At 40.8% G+C, this 24,041-nt stretch overlaps 1 protein-coding gene across 3 annotated transcripts in view; it reads right to left on the bottom strand.

The window, feature by feature from the left end:
* Nucleotides 1-713: 713 nt before the first annotated feature.
* The window catches only part of MKX (mohawk homeobox), a 164,943-nt gene continuing 141,615 nt past the window's right edge, over nt 714-24,041 (bottom strand). For 2 of the 3 annotated variants that reach the window (XM_068235728.1, XM_068235730.1), the window contains exons 6-7: nt 6,444-6,477; nt 714-4,537 (exon numbers count right to left, since the gene is read on the bottom strand). In XM_068235728.1, the coding sequence (XP_068091829.1) occupies nt 4,348-4,537; nt 6,444-6,477 (224 nt within the window). In that variant the 3' untranslated portion in view covers nt 714-4,347. The remainder of the gene's footprint in view (nt 4,538-6,443; nt 6,478-24,041) is intronic. The other variant, XM_068235729.1, reaches the window with a different exon arrangement.

Raw genomic sequence — 24,041 nt, 5'->3', positions numbered from 1 at the left:
GCAAGGAAGAATGGGCAAGGATTTCAGTCTCTAGATGTGCAACGCTGGTAGACATACCCTAAAAGACTGGCAGCTGTAATCGCAGCAAAAGGTGGTTCTACAAAGTATTGACTCAGGGGGCCGAATAATTACGCACACCCCACTTTGCAGTTATTGATTTGTAAAAAATGTTTGGAATCATGTATGAATTTCTTTCCACTTCTCACGTGTATTGGTCTTTCACGCGGAATTCCAAATGGTCGTGGACTGCTAAAGGGGAGCCTAGAAGGGAAAGCGGAGCCGGGAGGAGAATGGGAAGGCTCTATAGGACCCAGAGCCTTCCCTCTCCTTAGGTGAATATCTGTTTTTTTATTTTATTTTCGCTTCAGACTGCTTATAAAAGTTTATACAACACTGTAACATTAAATAACAAAAATATGTAATAAAAAAAGTAGTGTATATTTTATTCAAGTAGACAGCTTTGTTTGTACCTCTGAAACTTTTGAACTCGAGTCGTTTGTACGTTTGGGACTGTCTGTATAGTATGAAAATTAAGTGACAAATGAAGACATTTTTGTGTCAGATTTTTCAAATGAAGAAAAGCAGGAAAAGAGATCAAATTTTATTTTAAATATTGTGAAAAAATGTCCAAAACAGTATGCAATACTTTTTATAAAATAGCCCCATTGACTTTATTTATTCAGGGTGGGGGACATAAAAGAAAATAAGTGATTAAGCAAATCTGGAGTGTATTTTTTGACAAAAAAGAAGAATCTACTATTAGGTGGGCAAAAGGCTATGACCATCACTTGGGTCATATAAGAATATAACGAGGACTGCTGAGAGTAAATGATTGAATGTAGGGCACCATTTATGAAACCACAGTTAGGACTTTTAAAAAAAAAAATACATTTACACTGTCCTTAATTAATTAAGGATAATTTCTTGCTGTGTGCACACATTCACTTTTCAAAGAAGAAATTAGAATCATTCATTTAGAAAAGTCAATGGATTCAGAAATACTCACTATATTCTGCTATAACCAAGTTTACTTTTTTGCCACATATGTGGAGCTTTAAAAAAAAAATCCAACCCAGGTTTGCCCGATCACTTATTTTTTCTGGTGTTCTGTTCTCTTCTCCAATCTTAGTAAATTAACTCCATTTATTAAAGCATCTCTATGAAAAGTGATCCAGTAAACCTAGAACCAAATTCCAGGGAAAAATAGCACAGGATAGTGTGAGTTAAGAACCTCTTGGATTTGTACTGCTGTCCTCAAATTTCAAAATCTCCATTGCTTCCTGTACATACTAGAAGCGGGAACTCTCTCTTAAGCCTCATCTACACGCGTAGATGAGGTTCCGATCCGGTGGCTCGATTAGCCGCCGGATCGCCTCTTGCGCGTCCCCGCTCGCCGCGCCGGATTCGATACCCGCTTGTCCCCGCGCCGCTTATCTTCCGCTCGATTCCCTGCCATTGTCCCCTCGCGGGGAACGAGCAGGGAATCGGTGGTAGCAAGATCTGACCTGTCGGATGTTATCAATCGAGCCGCATCAGCGGCTGGATTGATAAGTAACATCGGAGCCTCATCTACGCGTGTACATGAGGCTTAAGAGTAACTGAGATTGAATGGGAACACTTAGGGCTACCAACTAGGTCTTTTTGGGCAGCATTTTGGGATTGCCTACAATCGCTGGTGATTCCTAAAAACATTTTGCCAATGAAAGTGAGTGGTTGGGAACCCACTAGATTAGGGTAAATCGCAATTGCAGGACTTGCTGCATTTTGAGCGCAATTTGCCCTGCAAAATTGCATTGAAAAGCGATTCTGCAGCGCTTTGAGGGGGCTGAGCAATTACAACAATGTAAATAAACTTTATAATGCTCACCGGGTGTCTGGATTTCCTGCTTCTGTTCGAAAGAGGTCACAGGATTGGTCCTAGAGAAGTAGCTACCTATGACCTCTTCCTTTAGGGGGCGGAGCTACAGACACATTTTGGAGGACAAAAAGTGAGGCAAAAATGCTATTTAGTGGAGGCTCAGGTTACAACAAACACCCCAAAACCTTCTAACCCCTTTCCACACTAAGGATGAGTGGGGGAGTGAATTTCAGTTTAGTCTGAAGTAAAACTGAAACTACGTGTTGCCACCTCTAGCTTCCGACACTTTCTCCTTCACAGCCAGAGTGAGGAAGTATCAGGAATACGTAGAGGGGTGTGGAGCACTGTCTTCCAACAACTAGTTTCAGTTTTGCCACAGAGTAAATAGAATTTCACTCTCATCCCCTTATCCGTAGTATGGAAAGGTGTTAGAAGATTTGGGTGGAATTTTGTTGTTGTCTGCAACCCTTGCCTGTTTATCCTTATTCTACACTATCCACAGCTTATATTTCAAAGAAAAAAATAATACATTGCTAATACATGGATAATATTTGCCACCCTCACTTGAGTCATATCAGATCGCAGTGATGTTGCTGAGAGGTTAGTTAATTAGTGGTTTGATACTGCAGTTGCATGCAGCATCTACAACTGGAGAATGATTTGTAACTATAACAACTCTAAAAACAGGATAACTAATCACTCGCTGAAAAACTGAAGAGAAGGTCTCATGCACAGTATGCCAAATGCCAACTGTAGAAACTGCATAAAGAGAATGGGGATGTTGGCTGCTGGGTGCACATGAAAAAATATCAATGACTAAATACATGTATATTTTCCATATGAACATACTTTTTTCAAAAACATTTATATTGGCCCATATGAAATTAGTTTTCTCCTAGGATATAATTTTTCATCTACTCTTTAAAATAACTTCCCCATTCTCTTTATGTGATTTCTAGATAAATCCATGGCAGTGCAAGTTTGTTGAAAAATAAGTTCTTGCTGTGAGCAAAGGCAGCAATTACATTACTGCTATTTTTCTAACCTTAGAAACAACAACAACATTCTATCATGGCCCAGGTGAGGGCTGCATCTTTTACTACCTAATAGCAAACAATGCATAAAACTCCAATTCAGGTTTATTAGATCACGTATGATATCACCATTGGAGATGCTTGGAGATTTCTGTATACGCCTTAAAAGACAACTATCGTGAATTGAAAAGACAATGTACATTTATTTCAGAGTAAAATTAACTATTATTTACCTATTCACTATGTTGCTGCCACTTACAGTAGGCATTTAAAAGACTACAGATCTGTCAGATTTTGGAGTAGTCCATCTACTCTTAGGGGATTCCAAGTATTATTACCTTTATTCTTTACAAAAGTACCCCCTGGGAAGGATCTATACAAAGATACTGGCAAGATACTGGCAAGCTTCCCTACTTGTTTGCACACTGTTTCAGCCACTGGACTGAAAACCTGCTATTCAGTAAATGCTTTTTGTACACAAAGCAATACCAGAGAATGCCCTAATGAGGAGATGGACTTGTCCAAAACCTGTCTGATTTTCACTAGCTACTTTGACAGCAACATGGGAAAAAAGTAATTTATAGTGCATTTTACTCTGGGAGAAACCTACATTTTATGTATGTATTTTATATTTTATTTTACAATGCTTTGCGATGTGCTTTAATTTTTTTTATTCGGGCTTTAATAAATCAGGTTCATTGTATCACTACCTTCTGAACTGAAAGAGATTAGCATCTATGATAACATTTTTAACAACATTACATTGTACATTGCTAACCTGGTAAAAATAGTTTTTTTAACCCTCAGTGAAAATACAAATAATGTATTTTACACTTTAGTAACAAGCTTTCACAATGTTACAAAGCTCTTTTAACTTTACTGCAATTTTCCTGATTCAATAAGAAAGGCTTCTGGAATGGACACATAGGCAACTCTTGTCTTTGTGTTCAGTCCTCGGTGGTTCAACGTAACACCCTCAACAGAACACCGTACATAATTCCCTTTTTTGGCAACAAAATACGTTCATCTTTGCATTCAGGCGTTTTTTTGTTTTTACTCTAACCTGATGGCAAGAAGTCCAAGATTAAATACAAAGAAGACAAGCAGTATGGCATTCATAATTTAAGGCATAAATATCTTATATTATGCCCACGTTCTAGCTTATTTCTGAAAGGCAAGGCACTTATGGTAATAGCAAGGCAAACAGTTTTACTTAAAAGCAGAATATTTATGCTCCCGTAGGGTAAAATAAGTTAGTATCTTGTTATTTTTTTTTTCTTTTAAAAGTAAGACATTAAAATGTACATGTCCATTAGAACCTGCTGGAGAAGGTGTCTTATGAGTCCGTGTCTCGTGGGACTGGCTACAACAGTCTTCTGAAGTTCTAAGACAAAACATGCTTATGGCAGTAGCCAGGCCAGAGTACTGAGTTCCTGGTATCCAGACAAGCCCGAGTCATTGATATTGCTGAATTAGTGGCACTTTGACAGTCTTCACTTCTGATATGTGTGAGGATTTCTGAATGATGCAGCTGGTGGTCCCCTGAAGTTTGTCCTTTCCTTGTGCAAGGTTCGTGAGAGCCATGGCCGCGTTGATTTCCCGCCAGTATGTCTCATCTTTGCCGGCCACTCTTTTATTAACTGCACTAGATTAAATGAAATAAACACAACTACGTCAGAAGGTTTATCGTAAAATGACAGTAACAATCCTATCTTCACATATTCGGGCTAGTTTAGATGAAAAACTATCGACCCACCACATTGCACAGAGGAACAAAAGCCCTTATTCAATTCACTTTTTCTCCTTAGTTTTCTCCTAGGAGATAATTTTAAATCTTTTGTTTATATTTATTTTAAACAATATTTTGTTTGCACTTTTATATAAACATAAAGTTCCCATTTTCACGATATGGCAATTTTTGCTTGCGCATACAATATGCAGATGAGCTGGCCATTCAGTTGATTGGTCCACGGAAAATACAAGTTGTGGGAAATACAGTGTAACTCCACCCATCCCTATTAACTCCTTCATTAATCACGAAGGATGGTATAGTCGATAAAGGCAACATAAAAGTTTACATGGGTACCTTGCAAAGAGGGGGAATGGGGTGGAAAGCCTTGAACTGTTTGCAAAGCATCCTTGCTGCGATGTTAAGAATAAAGTGCTCACTCCCTCTGAGAGTGCAAAAAAAGGTATGGATAATACCCTAAAATAATCACTTTTGCAAGGTACCGACCACTCAATGTTAAAAGCCAGGTGGATTGGTACTGGGTGATGAAGTGGTGTATCACTCTTAAAGTGGATCCAAGATAAACTTTTACTCATTGCATAAATGTGTTCCTTTCATATAGTTTATAGGGCCTTCCTCAAGCCAAATACTTTTTTTGTTTTGTTTTATTACTCTAATTCCCTATAAACTAAACAAGGATCGCCCACAGCTCCTTTTGTGCCTTGGCACTGTAGCAAGGGCTTATGGGAGCTCAGTCTGGGCAGGAGGAGGTTACTAGCCAGAGATTTCAGAGGCAGAGGGGAGGAGGAGAGGGGACTGAATTTACACACAGGCAAGCTGATAGCATCTCCAGCCCTCAGCCTGTGACAATGTGACAAACAGATCGTGGCTGCCCTCATTGTATCACAGGAATAAATAATCATAAACTTTTGAAGATGTTTGCAGCTAGATATGCTGTGTAAACTATCTAAACTTTAGATAAGATATATAGACACGTTACTTGTTATAGTTAGTTTTTCATCTCGGATTCGCTTGAGAGAGGACACTACACTGTGGGTTTTTTTTTGCATGTAACATACAGTATTTGACACTTATTTTTGATAGGGAAAATGTTCATGAGATATACCTGCATGCTTTTAAAACGTTTAAAAAGACAGGCAATCATTGCAACCACTGAAAAGTGGTGATCAGATGGTAAGTTCTACGAGTGCCATTGCAAGTTGTGTGCATTAGGGCACCTCCCCACTGTACGCAGTGCGATGTGGCTACATAGCCGCATCGCACCACGGCCGAACTGTAATCAATGCAGACCAATGGAACAATTTCCACTGCGTGCTGGTTATGCGGAGTGATCTCGCACAGCTGGGTCCACCCGTATCCGCGTCCCGTCTCATCCATTTACCTCTGCATTGGGATATGCGGAAGTGACGCAACTGCAAGCAGAAGTGATGCAGTGCGGCTAGGTAGGCTAGGTAAATCCCGACGATTTTTTGACGACCGGCGTTACGTGGATACAGGCACGTGATCACACAAACGTTGTTAATTGTTGCGCGGTGATAACGACCGTTGCAGTGAATCGGATCTTTAAGATCCCTGATGATTCCGCGCAAAGTACCACGTTCCCTTGAATCCCATTTGCTTGGATCGTGGAGCGCTCATTGTCAGGGAGAAGTCACTGGATCCATCTTCCTCCGCCAATTGGTGAGTATTTAGCGTCCGCCATCAGTGTTTGCATTGCACTCGTAGAACGCGACAGAGGTATAAAACGTGACGATAAAAATAAACACTAGATATGAATATGACTTCAATCCGCGGTACTCACCTTTGGCATTTATTTGGTCCAGACTCCATAGTATCTAAAACAAAACAGAATTCATTTGTTAGCTTTCTGGTTTTTTTTTTTTTTTTTTAAGGTAAATCAGAATCTTCCACATCTGACACAGAATGAATGCAAATAAATGATTTCAGTGCTCTAAGTGGTTTGACTGCTGAAGGTAATTTCTGATTGATTGTTAAGGACATCTCATTTTCTAGTTAAATTACCATGGAATGTTTCGAATAATGTTCAGAGTAACTTTAAAGATACTCGAGGCGATGCAAAAAAGTGGAGTTTTACTTATCAGGGCTTCTTCTTTTCTATCAGGTCTTTCGGTTTCCTTTCGGTCCCCTCTGTTCTGCTGCTGTCCCCTTCCAAGTGTTTAGCCTCCTGAAAGCACAGTTCGTAAAAACTGTGCATACCCAGAATGCTCCCAGCCACGGAAGAATGATCACGGAGGCGTGCAGCTAGGGCCGCACATGCACAGTTGGTGATCTTTTGGAGGGGACAGTGTCACAGCTGAGGGGACCAGGAGGACTCCGAGGGGCCTGACAGACTGCAGGGGTCTGGAAGAAGCCCCGGATAAATAAAACTCTATTTTAATCCCCGCACAGAGTTTTGTTTAAATTTAGCTTTTCTGCAACTTCTGTATGAGGACCACTTTTCAGCTCTTCAAGTGTCAGCACGCCTTGGACTCTTTCAGAACAAATATTTCATTGGATAAAAAATGTTAGAGTAGTCTTGCCTGATGTTGCCAAATCAAGTTAAATAAAAAGTCTGAATGCTAACTCACCTGAGGTTGCGGAGACGCAGTAGAGAGAACCTGATCGGGCTCAGCTATTTCCGCCAGAGACAATCAGAAAGCGCTACTGCGCGTGCACTGGAGCGTGGTAGGTAAATATTGCAGTCGCTGCTGCGCCTGCACCACAGCCAACAAGCTTGTCGGCTGATTTTTTTTTTGGGGGGGGGGGGTGAGGGGGGGTTGCCAGAGCTGGATCCTGGAGGTTGAAGAGGATGGGGGAAGCCTCATTATGATCCAGAGGCTTCCCCCCTTCCGATGGTAAGTACCCCCCAGGGGCTGGTTTGTTTATGTTTGTTACAGATCCACTTTAAGATCCCACACTAACATCAACCACATTGAAAACCAGTACTCTTTGGGCCTGATTCACAAAGCGGTGCTAACAGTTAGCACGCTGGTGAAAAGCCCTTTATCATGCCTAAACTCAGTTTAGGCATGATAAGTTTAGGTGTGATAAGTTTAGGTGTGATAAGTTTAGGCATGATAAGTTTAGGTGTGATAAGTTTAGGCATGATAAGTTTAAGCACCAAGGGCCATATGCAATTCTCTTTTTCACCTGAGTTTTCTCCTAGGAGATAATTTTTAATCTTTGATTTTAAATAACTTTCCAGTATTTTTCAACTAAAAAAGCCCAAAAAAGTTGGTGAAAAAGTACTATCAAAATTATTTTGAGCATTTTCTTGCCTTCTGGGGGCTTTAAGGGCATTTTATTGACAATTTTAAAAATATCACCTAGGAGAAAACTCAGGTGAAAAAGTGAATTGCATATGGGCCCAACTGCGTTAGCACCGCAATGCACAGCTGATCAAAAGTTTTGCGCTAGCAAAGTCTGGTGCACTTCGCATAGAGTTTAATGGCGCTGCTTTGCGTGCGGGACTTTGCACGCTATCTACACTTATCTAAACTTAGCTTTTCACCAGCGTGGTGCAATGGTTATCACGCCTAAAGTCTCTAACTGGGTTAGCACCGCTTTGTGAATCGAGCCCATTGTGTGCTACTCTACCAGAAGTTCCACTGCTGCCATTGACTAAGTGTCTCTATTACTCTCATGTGCACTGGCTGCTGTAGAAATGTCGGCACGGCTTCATGTATAGAATTCCACAGCAGTGCGCGCACATATGGTCGCTGTTAATGGTAACTTCGCTAGCATATACGCTGCAAAATATTTGTTGCGCCAACCAAAGCCCTCTCTCATTTTTTAATGCAACACGGATATTTCATTTTCTGTGTGTTAAAAACGGTCATATTTTCACAGCACGCCTCTTATAAAACAAACTGAAAAAGTAATTGGTTCATGAAAACCACACACAAGTCTGTTTTTGATAAAGCGGAATGTAATGGGGGGAAATAAAAGAAGGCAATAAGTTGAACATTATCGTAGTCTGCAAGGCAGCCCATCTTTCCAGGGGTCAGAAAGTTCTTTATGAGCCCTGGACACAAAGCTGCTTGAGTAAACTCACCGAATCCCCCACGCTTTGAGCTGTGTGCATAAAAACCCATAAACTTTTACGGTAAAGTCCTGCTGACTTGTGCCACGTGCCAAAAGCAGAAAGGTTTAAAAAGTTTTTTTGTTTAATTTTTTTAAATTAGTTTTCTGAGATATTTTCTACTGACGCATGAAAGCAAAACAATGTGTTTTCCATCCTGGGGATTTTATTCGTATCCTAAAGCGCTAACACCTTTTGTCTCCAAGGCACTGGCGTGTGCTAGACTTTAAGTCTTCGCGAGAGAAAAAGGTGTGACTTGTGGATTCTGGAAAAGACCAAAACTGTGGGAGTCATTTATGGAAAGAAATGTGACATTTTGCATTCACTCCTAGAACCGAATCACACCATCAGGTACTATTTCCTGTGCACCTGACTGGATTTTTCAAATGAATGGAGATGAAAAGAGACGAGTTATATTATTGGAATTAGGATTTAGATGGTATTTAATGGTTGCCTAAGGCTAAGTACACTATGGGCCTAAACCAATTAAAGCGGACCCAAACCAAACATTTTTTTAATTCAAAATATTTAGTTGCACCACTCTGACACATACAAAGATAAATAAACTCTCCTTCAAGCCTATGAGCATTTCAGTGCATGCTTTTCACCCTTCTCTTTTCATAACTAGGGTTATACAGGTGGCAGCCATTAGCAATTCCTCCTTTGCCGGACACCACCTACTCCACCAGTCTGCCAGATTCTGTCCCGGCAATATGAAAGGAAGGCAGGGGTTCCTCCAATAAATGTAAAATATCTTATATTTGTCATCATGCAGCTGAAAAAAGGCTGCTATTTATTATTATAATTTAGAAAATAGATTTTATTTCTGAAATCTTGTATTTTTAATTTGGGTCCACTTTAACTTTTTGTCTTAAAGCACAACTGAGGTGAAAATAAACTAATGAGATAAACAATTGTATCTATCATACTTCTCCTAAAAACGACCCTTTTTTTGTTTTTATTTTATATTTAAATCTACTTTTTACGTTTTTACTGTTTCATGGCCTCTTCTCAATGACATACGCAAAAAGTATAATGGAACTCAAATATATGAATTATTGATCCTTTTTATCTCTTTCCTCCTCTCAAAAGCCATTTAGTGACAGGAAAGTGTTTTATAGCTGTAATTCCCTATCAGTGAGGGTTATGCTATAGTTCAACCCGGTCCCGACCCAGCCAGAAACTGTCACTTGCATACCTAATTTGTAACTCTGTCAGGCAGAGAAAGAAAAGAAGGGACCCAGCATAGTTATTTGTGTGCTTGGCACTGTACATGCACACATCTATCTCATAATGTCACTTGTCACCTCGGATGTCTTTAAAGTGTACCTGAAGTTTCCCTCAGGCACACTTAAGGGGTACTCACCTCGGCAGGGAGAAGCCTCTGGATCCTAAAGAGTCTACCCTTGTCCTCCTCCGCAGGCCCACTCCAGCACTGGAACCATCAAAAAAAACCTTCCCACTGCTGAACGCTTGCACATGTGCACAAACTGCTCAGCTTTCTTCAGAAAAGCTAGGCCAAAACAAGCTGCCTGCACAGTAGCAAGGATCCAATTGGGTTTGGACAGAGCCCGAGCGGGATGGTGCTACTGCGGAGGCACTGGGAGGTCACTCGTCAGGGTCCCAGTGCTGGAGCCACATGAGATAGAAGGTAGGTAGGATCCAGAGGCTTTCCTCTACCAAAGTAAGTATCTGTTTTTTTTTGCATTTTAAATCTCAGAGGTTTACTTTAAGTTTTCTCCTAGGAGAACATTTTTCATCTTCTGTTTAAAATAACTTTTCAGCACTCTGCAATTGAAAAAGTTGTGAAAATGTCACCTAGTAGAAATCTTAGGAGAAAAAGTAAATTGGATTGGGCCCTATGTGAGTTGCATAACGGTCGCACTAAGACGCTGGCATAACGCAGCGCATAGTCTGCACATTTAAAGAGAAACTCCAACCAAGAATTGAACTTTATCCCAATCAGTAGCGGATACCCCCTTTTACATGAGAAATAGAATGATTTTCACAAACAGACCATCAGGGGGCGCTGTGTGACTAATTTTGTGCTGAAACCCCTCCTACAAGAGGCTCTGAATATTGCGGTACTCCTGGCAAACTGCCACAATGTAACAATGTTCACAGACAGGAAATGGCTGTTTACAGCTGTCTAACAGCTAGAAACAGCTAAATAACCTGCCCACAGTAACAATGTCACCATGTAATAAATGTCAGAATGTGAATCTGGGAGAGGAAAGATTTTACATTGGGCACACACTGACTAAATCATTTATACATAATTATTGTAAAAATGAAGCACTTTTTTTATTACATTATTTTCACTGGAGTTCCTCTTTAAAAGAGACACTGAAGCAAAAAAAAACTTATGATATGATTTTGATGTGTAGTACAGCTAAGAAGTAAAACATTAGGAGCAGAGATATGAGTCTAATATTGTTTCCAGTGAGAGTTAAGAAATTCCAGTTGTTATCTATGCAAAAGAGCCATTTAGTGCCACAACTTTCAAAGTCGCAGAGAGCTCTGTCTTCTGAAGCTTGTTATCTCAACTGTCTGTCACTGTATTGTTTTTTTTTTCCTGCAGAGGACAGTCCAAAAGTTCACAAGCCTGCACTGTAAAAACATTAGAATGCTGAGTAGTGTGTAAACTGCAAATGTTAGAGAATGATGCAATGTTATAAAAAACACTATATAACTGAAAATAAAAATATGAGAATATTTTCTTTGCTACTAATGTTCTAGTAATTGTCCGTACTAAACAACCAATTCATTATATCATAATTTTTTTTCGCTTCCGTGTCTCTTTAATGTGTACATTATTTTTCATAGCATGAACAATCTCTATGGTGATGTACTCCCTATCCCACACACTGTTTAGAAATGCGCTATGAAGCAAAATTCGATTCGAAACAGTTTTTGGAATTTCAAAAAAAAACCAAAAACTAATCAACTGCTACAGAGGATTTTAAAGGGAATGTACAGTTTTTTTTTTATTGTGTTTAGCACTTAAAGAGGTTACTTTTTGCCCATTGTAAAATCTTTCCTCTGCCTGATTACATTTATCGCAAGCAGCAACATCTTTAGTCCTGTCAGGCGATCTCTGCAGAATGTTTGTTTACTGAAAGTTGTAAAGCCAGTACATAAGACCTCTGGTCTCCCAGAATGCTGTGGGTGATGAATTCTGTATAATAAACAGCCTCGGCTAAGCCTTAGTGGGAAGGCAGGGCTACATATCAATATCCAGCAATATATAGGAAGTGTTTCTGATGCTAAAACCAGGATATTTAACCATTTAATGACAAACATACGTATTAAAACTTCATGCTTTCGCCTATTAACGGCAACATGACGTTTTAATAGGTCGCGCGTTCCCGCCGCCGCTCCGCACGTGTCCGCGCCGCTACCGCCGCCATTTCCGTCTGGTTCCCGTGCTGGGTGATTGGGGAAGAGGACCGAGTGGTCCTCTACCCAATCGCACTGCCTGGAGTAAATGGACGCGACCGCAAACAGCGGCCGCATCCATTCACAAAACAGGAAACTGTCACAGTTGTTAAAATGTAAAAAGAAAAAAAAAGTGATCACTTCCTAATGGGAGAGTGGTCACTAGCGCCATCTTGTGGCCAAAAAGTATATTGCACATACAGGCAAATACACATAATCCACACAATATTAACAAAATTAATAAATTACATTTCCACCCCCCCTTCCAAAAAAAGAAAAAAAACACTTGTAAAAAAAAATCAGCTATAAATAAATAGTTGCCTTAGAGACTCAGCTTTTTTAATTTTATATTTTATGAGGGAAAATTAATTTTACTTTATTACATAGGGGCTTGTAATTATGGCCAGAACAACAAAAAAAAAACCCAGAAAAATAACACCTATATTTCAAAATAATATATTGTCGCCATACATTGTGAAAGGGACATAATTTAAACGGTTTAATAATCGGGACAACTGGGCAAATACAATGTGTTGGTTTTATCCACAGGAGAATGTTTAATTTTAAAACCAGGGCTGTGGAGTCGGTCCAAAAATCCACCGACTCCGACTCCTCAGTTTAGGATTCCACCGACTCCGACTCCTCTAATTTGCATATTATAATTTTGTTGATTAACAGTATGTAACATGAAATTCGTCTCTTAACTGCCAACGCTTAGGAATTTTACAAGACAACTGAAGTGAGAAGGATATGGAGACTGCCATATTTATTCCCTTTAGACTAAAACTAGTCCTTGGTAAGAGTACTTGTAAAAGGTACAGACCGGAACAAAGAACATCTATCATGCCCTAGGCAATGTAACTGTGGGTACATGTAAGAATGATGTGCAGGTACTCTGCAGGGGAATGAGGAGATTCTTCCTCTATTACACATCTGAACATGGATAAGGCCCTAGGCAATGTAACTGTGGGTACATGTAAGAATGATGTGCAGGTACTTTGCAGAGGAATGAGGAGATTCTTCCTCTATTACACATTCTTCATGTACAATCTGAACAAGGTTTATGGGTGATAGACAACACCTCTGTGTTCAATGTGCACAACATTCTCAGTGGATTCCCTGCAGCTCTGTGGGGAGAGCATATGTAGAGTATAGTACTACTGTGTAACAAAGTAAACCTGAGACAGATGAAATTAACGTTTTATACATACCTGGGGCTTCCTCCAGCCCCCTTCAGGCAAATCAGTCCCTCGCTGTCCTCCTCCTCCACCTGGATCTTCTGCTATGAGTCCAGGTACTTGAGTCAGTCTGGTGTAGTGCGCATGCACACACTCCGCCGCCGGGAGCGTACTACACCTGCGCAGCACTATTGCGCAGGTGCAGAATGCTCCTGGCTGTGGAAGTGGCACGTAGCCAGACTGCTCTGACTGGCTGAATTACCTGGACTCATAGCAGAAGATCCAGGTGGTGGAGGAGGACAGCGAGGGACTGATTAGCCTGAAGGGATTTGGAAGAAGCCCCAGGTATGTATAACACTTTTCTTTTTATCCGTCTCAGGTACCCTTTAATTCATAGTCACCTAACCAAATTTTAACAACATATCAAATTATTTGATTTCATGAGCAAAGAGAGTGCATACATTTGCATAAACCAGCATCAATGCAGAATTATTTCCATTTCATTGACCACCTCTATTAGTGACACGGCTACACATCAGGCTATATTCTTACAGCATAGATGTTATTTAGTATATATGAGATTCCTGTGTACACATCATATATACAGTCACAATCAGATGTGTATATCTGACTTTAAAGAGAATCTGTATTGTTAAAATCGCACAAAAGTAAACATACCAGTGCGTTAGGGGACATCTCCTATTACCCTCTGTCACAATTTCGCTGCTCCCCGCCGCATTAAAAGTGGTTAAAAAGAGTTTTAAAAAGTTTGTTTATAAACAAACAAAATGGCCACCAAAACAGGAAGTAGGTTGATGTACAGTATGTCCACACATAGAAAATACATCCATACACAAGCAGGCTGTATACAGCCTTCCTTTTTAATCTCAAGAGATCACTTGTGTGTTTCTTTCCCCCTGCAGCTATCTTCCACTGAAGTGTCAGGCTGTTTCTTCCTGCAGAGTGCAGACAGCTCTGCCTGTATGTAATTTCTCAGTATGTGAAAGCCCAGCCAGCTCAGAGGAGGATTTATCCAGCTTGTAAAAGATAATAGAGCAGAGAGAAGCTGCACTAATCTAAATAACACACAGGCAGTGTGCAGAGAGGGGCCTGGAGGGGGGAGATGCATCACAGAACCACAACACTGAAGAACTTGGCAGCCTTCCAGACACAGGCCGACAAGTCTGACAAGAGAGAGATAAGTTGATTTATTACAGAGATGGTGATAGTAGAATGTGCTGCAGTAAGCCAGAGGACATTAGAATAGATTTTGGAACTTGTAGGATGGAAGAAAACCGGATGAAATTTTTGTTATGGAGTCTGTTTAAAAATACGGGGACTGCTTTATTGAAGCAGCACAAGTAACTAATTTTGATTGGTTTATTTCATTTTTGTGGACTGAGCACAGCTATTACTGTATATATACATTATGTTTAATGACTATTATCTGAGAAATAGAACATTTTATCATATTTTCTATTTTAATTACAGTTACAAATTCATTAGGAGTCGGTGCATTTTTTCCCGACTCCGACTCCAGGCACCCAAAATTGCTCCGACTCCATGACTCCGACTCCACAGCCCTGTTTAAAGCTATAATGGCTGAAAACTGAGAAATAACAATTTTTTCCCATTCTTTTTGTATTTTTCCCATTAAAATGCATTTAGAATAAAAACATTTGCAGCGAAATGTACTACCCACAGAAAGCCTAATTGGTGGTGAAAAAAACGAGGTATAGATCATTTCCTTGTGATAAGTAGTAATAAAGTTATTAGGGAATAAAATGGAGGAGCACTGGCAGGTGAAAATTGCTCTGGTCCGTTAGGGTAAAAACCCTTGGGGGTGAACTGGTTAACATTAAAGTATGTTTCCTGAATAATTTACTGCATTCTACTATATGTAATTACAGTTCCTCTTTAAAGGAAGCCTGTAGTGAGGGGGTTATGGAGGCTCACACCTTTATTCCCTCATAAAAATTCTACTTCCCTGGCTGTTGTATGGATCCTTGTATGGATATTTGACAAAAAACCCAGACATAGATCAGTTTTTCTGACTTAACTCTGACTCCGTTGGCTGCATCCTCACTCTAGGCTACATTAGCTTCATAACTATGCAACCATTTTTTTTAAACTAAACATAGAGGAGACATAAGGATTTACAAATTCACAGACAGACGCTTTCAAACCTTTAGACAGACTTAGGTTAGTGATGGACTCCTTCCCTTAGGATTATTGGAGGTACATTCAAATGTCAACATTCCTGAAAAAAATATTCCACCTAAGAAGTGTTGAAAACCTTTCAGCCTTGAAGAGGTTGCGTACGATGGAGGAAGACTATAGTAAGGCAGTGACAATATGTTCTAAAATCCTACCAGAGGCCCAATCAGAGGATTTCCCACAATTCTAGCTTTACTAAGAGGGAGAACTGAGGTTTACGCTCTCTGATAGCCAGAAGATAAAGAAACTTGGCTGGTCCATGCCACTTCTATAGGCTTCAGGCTGGGTGCACACATAGCAGAAACGGTAGCGTTGGGTAAAATGCTGCGTTTTATGCAGCAATGTTAGTCAATGGGGCGAGGAAAAAAAACACAGAGACCTGCGATTTACAGTTTGTGTTCCGAGAACGCTGGTTCTGTTGCATTTTATGCAGGAACTCTGCCAAAACGCACATAATGAAAGTCAATGGGAACGCAATGGTATGCATTTTTCATGCGCTTATATAGGCATTTAAAAAAAATCTTTTTTGCTGTATTTTCCTTTCCTGTTCTCTTCCAAGTGATTTGTATAAATGGAAATATAAAAACAGTCATTGAGCACACTTCAGGCCAAGAGGTCCCCCGGATTCCTCCTTGCTTCTCTCTCGGTCCCGCTGGCGGCTCCGTTAATCGGCGACTTCAGCCTGAAGTTGCCATTATGAGTCCCCGCCGCACACACTACGCATCATCACGCCGGCCGGTGTAAGAGTCCTACGCATGTGCGGTTCTTTGACTCTGAACCGTGCATGTGCATGTTTTCATGTTTGTACCATTTTATAGCATAGCAAACATATATATGATCTGCACAATTTGGGTCTTGCAGCACAGTCTCAGAATATGAATTTGTGAAAACACTGTAACGTTCTCTAGCAGTGCCTCATGTAAATGTGCATGTTGTGTAGTGGTTAGCACTCTCACCTTGCAGTGCTGGGTTCCTGACTATCTGCATGGAGTTTGTATGTTCTCCCATGTCTGTGTGGGTTTTTTCTGGTTTCCTCCATCGTCCCCAAAAACATACAGATAAGTTAACTGGCTTCCCCCTACATTGCCCTTAGACTATGATACATACACTACACAATCCATACATAGACATATGACTATGGTAGGGATTAGAGCCCCTCTGAGGGACAGTAAAGTGATTTTTGCTTATCTGATCCATCATTCTGTGTTAGCAGTTTACTGTATGCTATTTATCAAAGTATTTCCAGGTGTCATGTCTTTCCGTCAATCTGCTAGTATTGTCTCAAGGTTCGATTTGTATTTGGACTTCACATGAGATGTATGACCTTGGCCATACAATGTATATGTATTGTAAAAATTACAATAAAAGTTCATTGTTGAAAAAAAAAAGAATAGCAATTTGTGACGACGCACCCTAATTCAATTAAGTGTGAACCAGGGTTGTGGAGTTGGAGTCGAGCAATTTTGGGTACCTAGAGTCAGATTTGGTGATTTCATAAACTGAGGAGTTGGATGATTTTTGTACCGACTCCACAGCCCTGGTATTAAACTAAGGAATCAGAGTTGAGGAGTTGGAGCTCTTCTCAAACGAATGTTTGTACCGTAATCCAGAAGCTTCTCTTAAATGAACCTTCAAGGTATTTTACTTAGCAAACTCTATCAAACCTTGTCTTTTTTCACACCTAATTGAGTGTGGCAGCGGTGTCAGGTAGTTACACAATCCTACCAGTGGAAATAACTTGCATTTGGAACAATACATGCTAGTTCTGTATAGCCTAATAAAAAGCATGTGCTCCGAAAAAGGCACAAACGATGCATTTCAAAAGCAGTTCTGGCCTACAGCCTGATGACCATTCATAATATAATGTACGCCGCTAACCACAGAGCTGGCATTTCAATGCGCAGTCATTGCAGGGGTGTCACATTTGAATTAATGGGTTTAGACAGCTCTCTCCAAAACATTATTTCTGGAATGTGGATAGCCATTGTTATGTTAATAATAACATAAAACACATAGTAATGCTTGAACATAACAGCTGTAGATATAATGTTTCCAATACGTGTGTCAATTACACACTTGAAACAAAAAACATATATCTCTTTTTTGTAGAAGGATCTGGCTCTAGAAGCCGGATGAAGGGTGAATGATAAGCGATGAAGAAAGCAACAGGGATTTATTTTTAAACTTACAACAATACAGACCGTTGATCTAATGTTGCTTGAAATTGCCTCTTTTGTGTTCAAGGGCAGTTCGGCCAAACAAGGCAAAATGTTTTGGATTTGAAAAATCCCAAATCTGAGCACTAAAGTCCATTGGAAAAAATTCTGGTGGTTTGTCCTGTCTCTGGAGAGCAACTACGGCATGTGCATGCACCAAATTAGCATGGGATGGCCACTAAATGACATTCATTCAATTTTCTGAAAAGCTGATAAAAAAAATCTGCCACTTTTGATCAACCTACCGTATTTTTTTAACCATGAGATGCACTTTTTTCTCCCCCAAAAGTGGGGAGCAGCTTCTTTGAGTGCATTACATATGCAAATGCTGTTTTTGGGTACCGTATGTTATATGTACGTTATACCACAATGCAATTTAACTCCTAAGTCTGTAATTAGCCTTAAGTTGCCAGTTCATCTGCGGCATCGATATCCAGCTTATTTGATCATAATGATCCAATCTGGCAGAGCTCAATACCTCAGCATGGCTGCCCAATCAATCGTTTTTAATCGCCTTTGGGCCAAATTGAGTGAAACGATCTCAACGGCGTACTGGAAAGACATTGTTTGATATTTAGATTATTGACGGTCTCCTCCCATGTAATGCCCCCCATGGTTAGTGTTAAAGAAGCTCACCTATTCACTGCGTTCCTCCTCTTCTCTTCTTTGCCGCCAAGGGAGCCTGCACCATGTCCCATGTACTGATGTGAAGCACATGACACGGGCTCACGGAATACATGTTTTACCCCGTAATGGAGAGAAAAGACTACAGGAGGTAAGTGGTGGTGGGTTGGCTGCGGCAGGCAGAGGCACTAGATAGATTACCAATCTAATGGAAATCGTTGTGCAGTGTGTGGGCAGGTTCTGGATCCCTCTCTGATCAAATTTGATCAGAGAGGACTCTATCAGATGGTTGATCTGGTGGCTATCGACTAGAGCTGGAATGTCAAACTCCTCCTCCAGGGTCGAGGTCCTCACTCATTTTTGGCCCACCTCAAATTAATTGATGGGACTGAATCAGGAAAGGTGTGGTTCATCAAGTGGAACACAATTTTCTGCAAATCGTAAACACTGGTCTGGATATGACCCTCGAGGACTGGAGTTCGACACCTGTGGACTCGTGTATGGCCACCTAGTGCATGGTCAATCTCTCTCAGCAGGGCTGTGACTGGGGTTAAACTTCAGCAGTCACAGATGCAGTGAGCAGAAAACTACCTAAGCCATACTTGTAAAACATCTGGCCCTCAGAGCCATTACATTTGTCCCTCAAATGGTTTCCCCACTTTGCATTATGTTTGGCCTACTCTAGACCACCAGGGAAGCTACCGGTATATTGGAGGTGAAGCCGTAGAACACCTTTAAAACCATATGGGGAGGGGGAGGAGAAAAGCACTAAACACCAGGCACCTGTATAGGGGAGGGGGGCCACTTGGGAACTTTATAATGGAGAAAGGTGGCCAGTAGATATAGAAGTTGGCTTGTGACTTGGTCCCAGTGTACAATATCGACCCACTTTGTATTTCAGTTTGACACCCCTGATCTAGGCTGATCATTAGAGGTTGTTGTCACACAGTGAGATCTGGGGAGATGTCTGACCCAGTCCATCTGTTTCAAGGTCCCATTGTTCTGTACTTCAGTGATTCCATAGCTGTTCCAAAAGAACTGAGAGAAGGAAGAAAAAACATCAGTGAGAATAGAAAATGAGGAAAACGTGTCCTCGGCACACTGGCTGCATCACTCAAGGAGCTAAACAAGTTTGTCAGCAATACTTGTTATAGGAGAGAATTTTCACTCTCATTAGAAGCAGACATTCGGTGAGAGCCATTCCAAGGTCAGCGGGTGTTGGCGAAGATTTAAAAAAAAAAAAGAGAAAAAACCCTCCTCCAGTCCGACTCGTTTGTGCTGGGTTCTGTTTACTTACATATAACTTGACAAATCTGCCTCTCATTAGGTTCTGCACTCATCTGTGAACAAGCGCACTGATACTACACAAGCTGCTAACGATCATGTTGTAAATGGAAAAGCCGGAGATAAAACACACGCTGTTCCTACATCGTTTGGGATGGTCTCGATATAACCGCAAAGCAAATAAACACGCACATGTCACTCTCCAATATGATAGAAATGTAATTAAAAGATGTGCAGTTGGAGAAAAAAGTTTGCAGAACATGTAAGAAGTTGGAAACTTGCAGTATAATGTAACACTGAAATACGTCAAAGGATAACTAAATTCAAAACTTCAGGCACCAAGCCATTCAGGATTGGATTAGCAGATGCTCCCCCTTATTTTTACCTGAGGAAGCAGGCGTGCCCACGAAATGCGTCTCAAGTGGATCTATCATTGTTGCTTTTTTTTTTACTAATAAAAACGGCTTTTTGAAAATTGGCAACCCGTGTCCGACTCTTCTTGGGGTAATTCCACAACTACCTCTTTTTTAAAGTGTTTTACTCTATCTGGTGACTCTGTACCATCGAACCCAATCATCATAGTTGTCCTCCCCTGGTGGAGGTGGTGTATCTTCACTTATCTTCTTACTACAGAGAGAGGCAATTTTACCTGAGTGAGAACAGGATTGTTATCTTCATCTGCCTTCACAATGGTTGCCTTGGAGGCGACCAACATTTGTGAGTACAATCTCATATTTAACTACAGTTCTATCCTCATCAGTACATACTGTACCTAATGCACCATTGGGGCCCTCGGTTTCTCTTTGTTTGTTTTGAAATCAAAGCTTAACAGAAGTCCCGGATCTGACATCCTCCGGCTGCCCACTGTTTACATGTACTTCCTCCTTGCCACCAGTCTGTACAGAAGGTACAAGAGTATCAGGCAAATCAGGTGCATGTGGCTTCTGGACAAATCATGCACCGCCATAGACTTTTAATTAAAATATTGGCTAGCTGACACCAAAAGGGAAATAATTATCTTTTTGCGTTTTTGTTCTCATCTTTATAAGCTGGCGACAAAGTGTAAATTTGAGTGTCATACAGTGCCCGATGATTATCGTTCTTGCAAGGGGGTTGGGGGGGGCATTGTAGATGCGATTTAATCTTTAGGCTGCACTGCTAATCTCCCTGTTTTAATACCTTCAGTACCAGGCATCCTTAAACAACAAAATCAGTGAGCGCTATGCTAAACATGCCCTCAACAGAGTCAGAAAGTATGGTGCAGGGAACCTTCAAAAGAAAGGCATCCCCACACACAATTACAAATAACTGCTGAAATTTGCATCCATTTGTTCAGACACCAGCTCTTGTTCAATGCACTTAATATTTATATTCAACTGCATGCTAAATGCTAATGGAACATCTCAACTCTGGGCCATTCAGCAGCGCAAGTAAAGGGGAATGCTGGTATGTGATGAATGCACACTTGTTAAGCAGATGTTACTGAACTGAAAATGTGTTAGGCATGTTCTTGCGTGACAACAACAGAACAACCACATTGCATAAAATATATCAGTAATTTGTGGCAGGGTGAAATCTGTCACGTTGGAAACACATACATGTTTTTAAGTGCCTGGTGCAACAGGTGAGCTTTCAGTCCAAATGTACACACCTCCAGTGGTGGAGCAGTCCTGACTGAGTGCAGTAAGGAGTTCCACAGCCCACAGGGCAGGAGGAGCATGACAGAAGGCTCTAATTCTAAGGCGTTTGAGGTTGACTCTGGGTATGACTGAACCTTTTATTTTTCACTATGTTATGGTCTGAACCAGGGATCATGAAGAAATTAAGTTGGGTGCTGATGGTCCACTGCACTCAGGCCCAGATTTACCTCACAGGAGCCTACAGGCACAGATGCCCTGGAATCTTAGACTCCACCCTCCATGAACGAACAAACCGTATCAAACCGCACTACAAGTGTGCTGGCTGTCCCAGCTGTCACTTCTCCCTTACTTCCCTTGCTGATCATAGGTAGCTGAAGGTGCACCTTAGTATTAGGTAACCAGAAGTATCCTCAGCATTAAGAAGCTAAAGGTACCCCCAAGTATTAGGTGGCTAGAAGAACCTCAAAATTAAGTAGCTAGAGGTAATACTGACTGAAGGGAGATCTTGTCCGTGAAATGCCAAGAGCTGGGTGAGTAACCTCTCATTTACACCCTCACCAGGACTCTGTGTAGTGAAGAAGGGAGGAAGGTGCTCTGGGAGGGGAGTGAGCCGCTTTTTCACCATCAGGCGCTTGTAGGCATGTGCCTACAGTGCTTTTTGGTAAATCCGGCCCTGACTGCACTGTTGTCACCAGTGTTGGAGGAGGAGTGTTAGATTGGGCACCAGTGGTGACGCCAAAAACTGCAGACTGGGCGCCAGAAGTATAGCTGCAACTGCCAGCACTGAAGATCAGCAGAGAAGTGATAGACTGGGCACCAGCAGTATAGATGACAAACGCCAGTTACGATCAGTAGAAGAGCAGAGGATTGGGCACTGAAAGTGTAAGTTAAATGAAGACAAGAAAAGCTTAGGCATTTATTAGGACGTTTAACATTAAAAGATAGAGAGATGGAAGTTAGCTTTGCTAATTAGTGTCAGAGAATAATGAGTAAGAGCTAGTCCACACTAGGTCCGGAAACGTATCCGTGGCTGCGTTTTTCAACCCTGATGAAAAACGGAGTCCCGGATACTAATGTTAAAAATAGCAGCCGTCCTCACCCAAGAAAAAACTGATCCGTCTGCGTTTGCAGGGACCCGTTCTCAAAACCTTAACGGAAGGTCCGGATCTTCTGCATTTTCATGCAACGGATCAGGTCCCTAATACACGCAGGGGTAGTGAAAAGCAATGAGAAAACGCAACTCCATCTCCACAGGCAAAATAGCACCAAAAACGGATGAAAAAAACGGATAGCCTGAACTTTATTATTGACCCAAAAAATCCTCCCACTACCTTCCTAATGACAGAGACGTTTTCTGTCCGTGTTTTGTGGTAAAAAACTGAACAGAAACTGATGCAAAACTGATGCACTTTTTATGAAAATGGATCAGTTTGCAGTCTGGTGGTACTTCCCCTGATCCCGGACTGCAGTGTCCGTCCTGCAACCGTGCCTAGTGTGGACCTAGCCTAAAAGAGTCAAGACAACATTAACTGCTCAAGCTTATCTACTTCAGCCCTCAGTCGTTTTCACTTTATGCATCAGAGCAATGTTTATCTCCCATTCATTAGCCTATAACTTTATCACTACTTATCACAATGAACTGATCTATATCTTGTTTTTTCTGCCACCACTTAGGCTTTCTTTGTGGGGTGGGGGTACATTTTGCTAAGAGCCACTTTACGGTAAATGCATTTTAACAGGAAGAATAAGAAAAAGACGGGAAAAAAATCATTATTTCTCAGTTTTCGGCCATTATAGTTTTAAAATAATACATGCCTCCATAATTAAAACCCACGCATTGTATTTGCCCATTTGTCCCGGTTATTACACCATTTAAATTATGTCCTTATCACAATGTATGGTGACAATTTTTTATTTGGAAATAAAAGTGCATTTTTTTCCGTTTTGCATCCATCACTATTTACAATCTTATAATTTAAAAAAATTGAAATATTTCATCTTTACATTAATATTTAAAAAGTTTAGACCCTTAGGTAAATATGTATGTGTTTTTTTTTTATTACTGTAATTTTTTTTTATTAAACATTTTATGTGGGTATTTTGGGGAGGGTGTGATGTAAATAGTATTATTTTTATGTAAATATATGTGTATTTTTTTTATTTTTTTTTACATTTAGATGTAGTTTTACTTTTTGGCCACAAGATGGCAGCCATGAATTTGTTTACATGATGTCACTCTAAGCGTAACATGTACGCTTAGAGGGACGTAGGGGGGACGCAAGAGGCAGAAAAAGTGAGGCTTCCGAGAGAAGCGGTCGCTTTTTCTGCAGGGGAGAGGAATGAATCATCGGGTACCATGTCCCGATTGATTGATTCCTGGGCCAACGATCCACAGCCGGGAGCACGTGTGCACAAGCGCGACCGGCCGGGGGAGCACACATGGCCTCCTGGATGTAGCTTCTATGTCCGAGAAGCTTAAATGGTTAAAGGACCACTATCGCAAAAATTGTAAAATTTAAAATTCATGTGAACACATACACATAAGAAATATGTTTCTTCCCGAGTAAAATGAGTCATAAATTACTTTTCTTCTATATTGCTGTCACTTACCGTAGATAGTAGAAATCTGACAGAACTGACACATTTTGGACTAGTCCATCTCTTAATGGTGGATTCTCAGCATGGCCTTTATTCTTAATAAAGACCCTCCCTTAAAAGGAT

This window comes from Hyperolius riggenbachi, chromosome 5, assembly GCF_040937935.1.
Source record: "Hyperolius riggenbachi isolate aHypRig1 chromosome 5, aHypRig1.pri, whole genome shotgun sequence".
Lineage (NCBI taxonomy): Eukaryota > Metazoa > Chordata > Amphibia > Anura > Hyperoliidae > Hyperolius > Hyperolius riggenbachi.
Note: the sequence above shows the minus strand (reverse complement) of the source record. Positions and strands in the feature narration are given on the sequence as shown.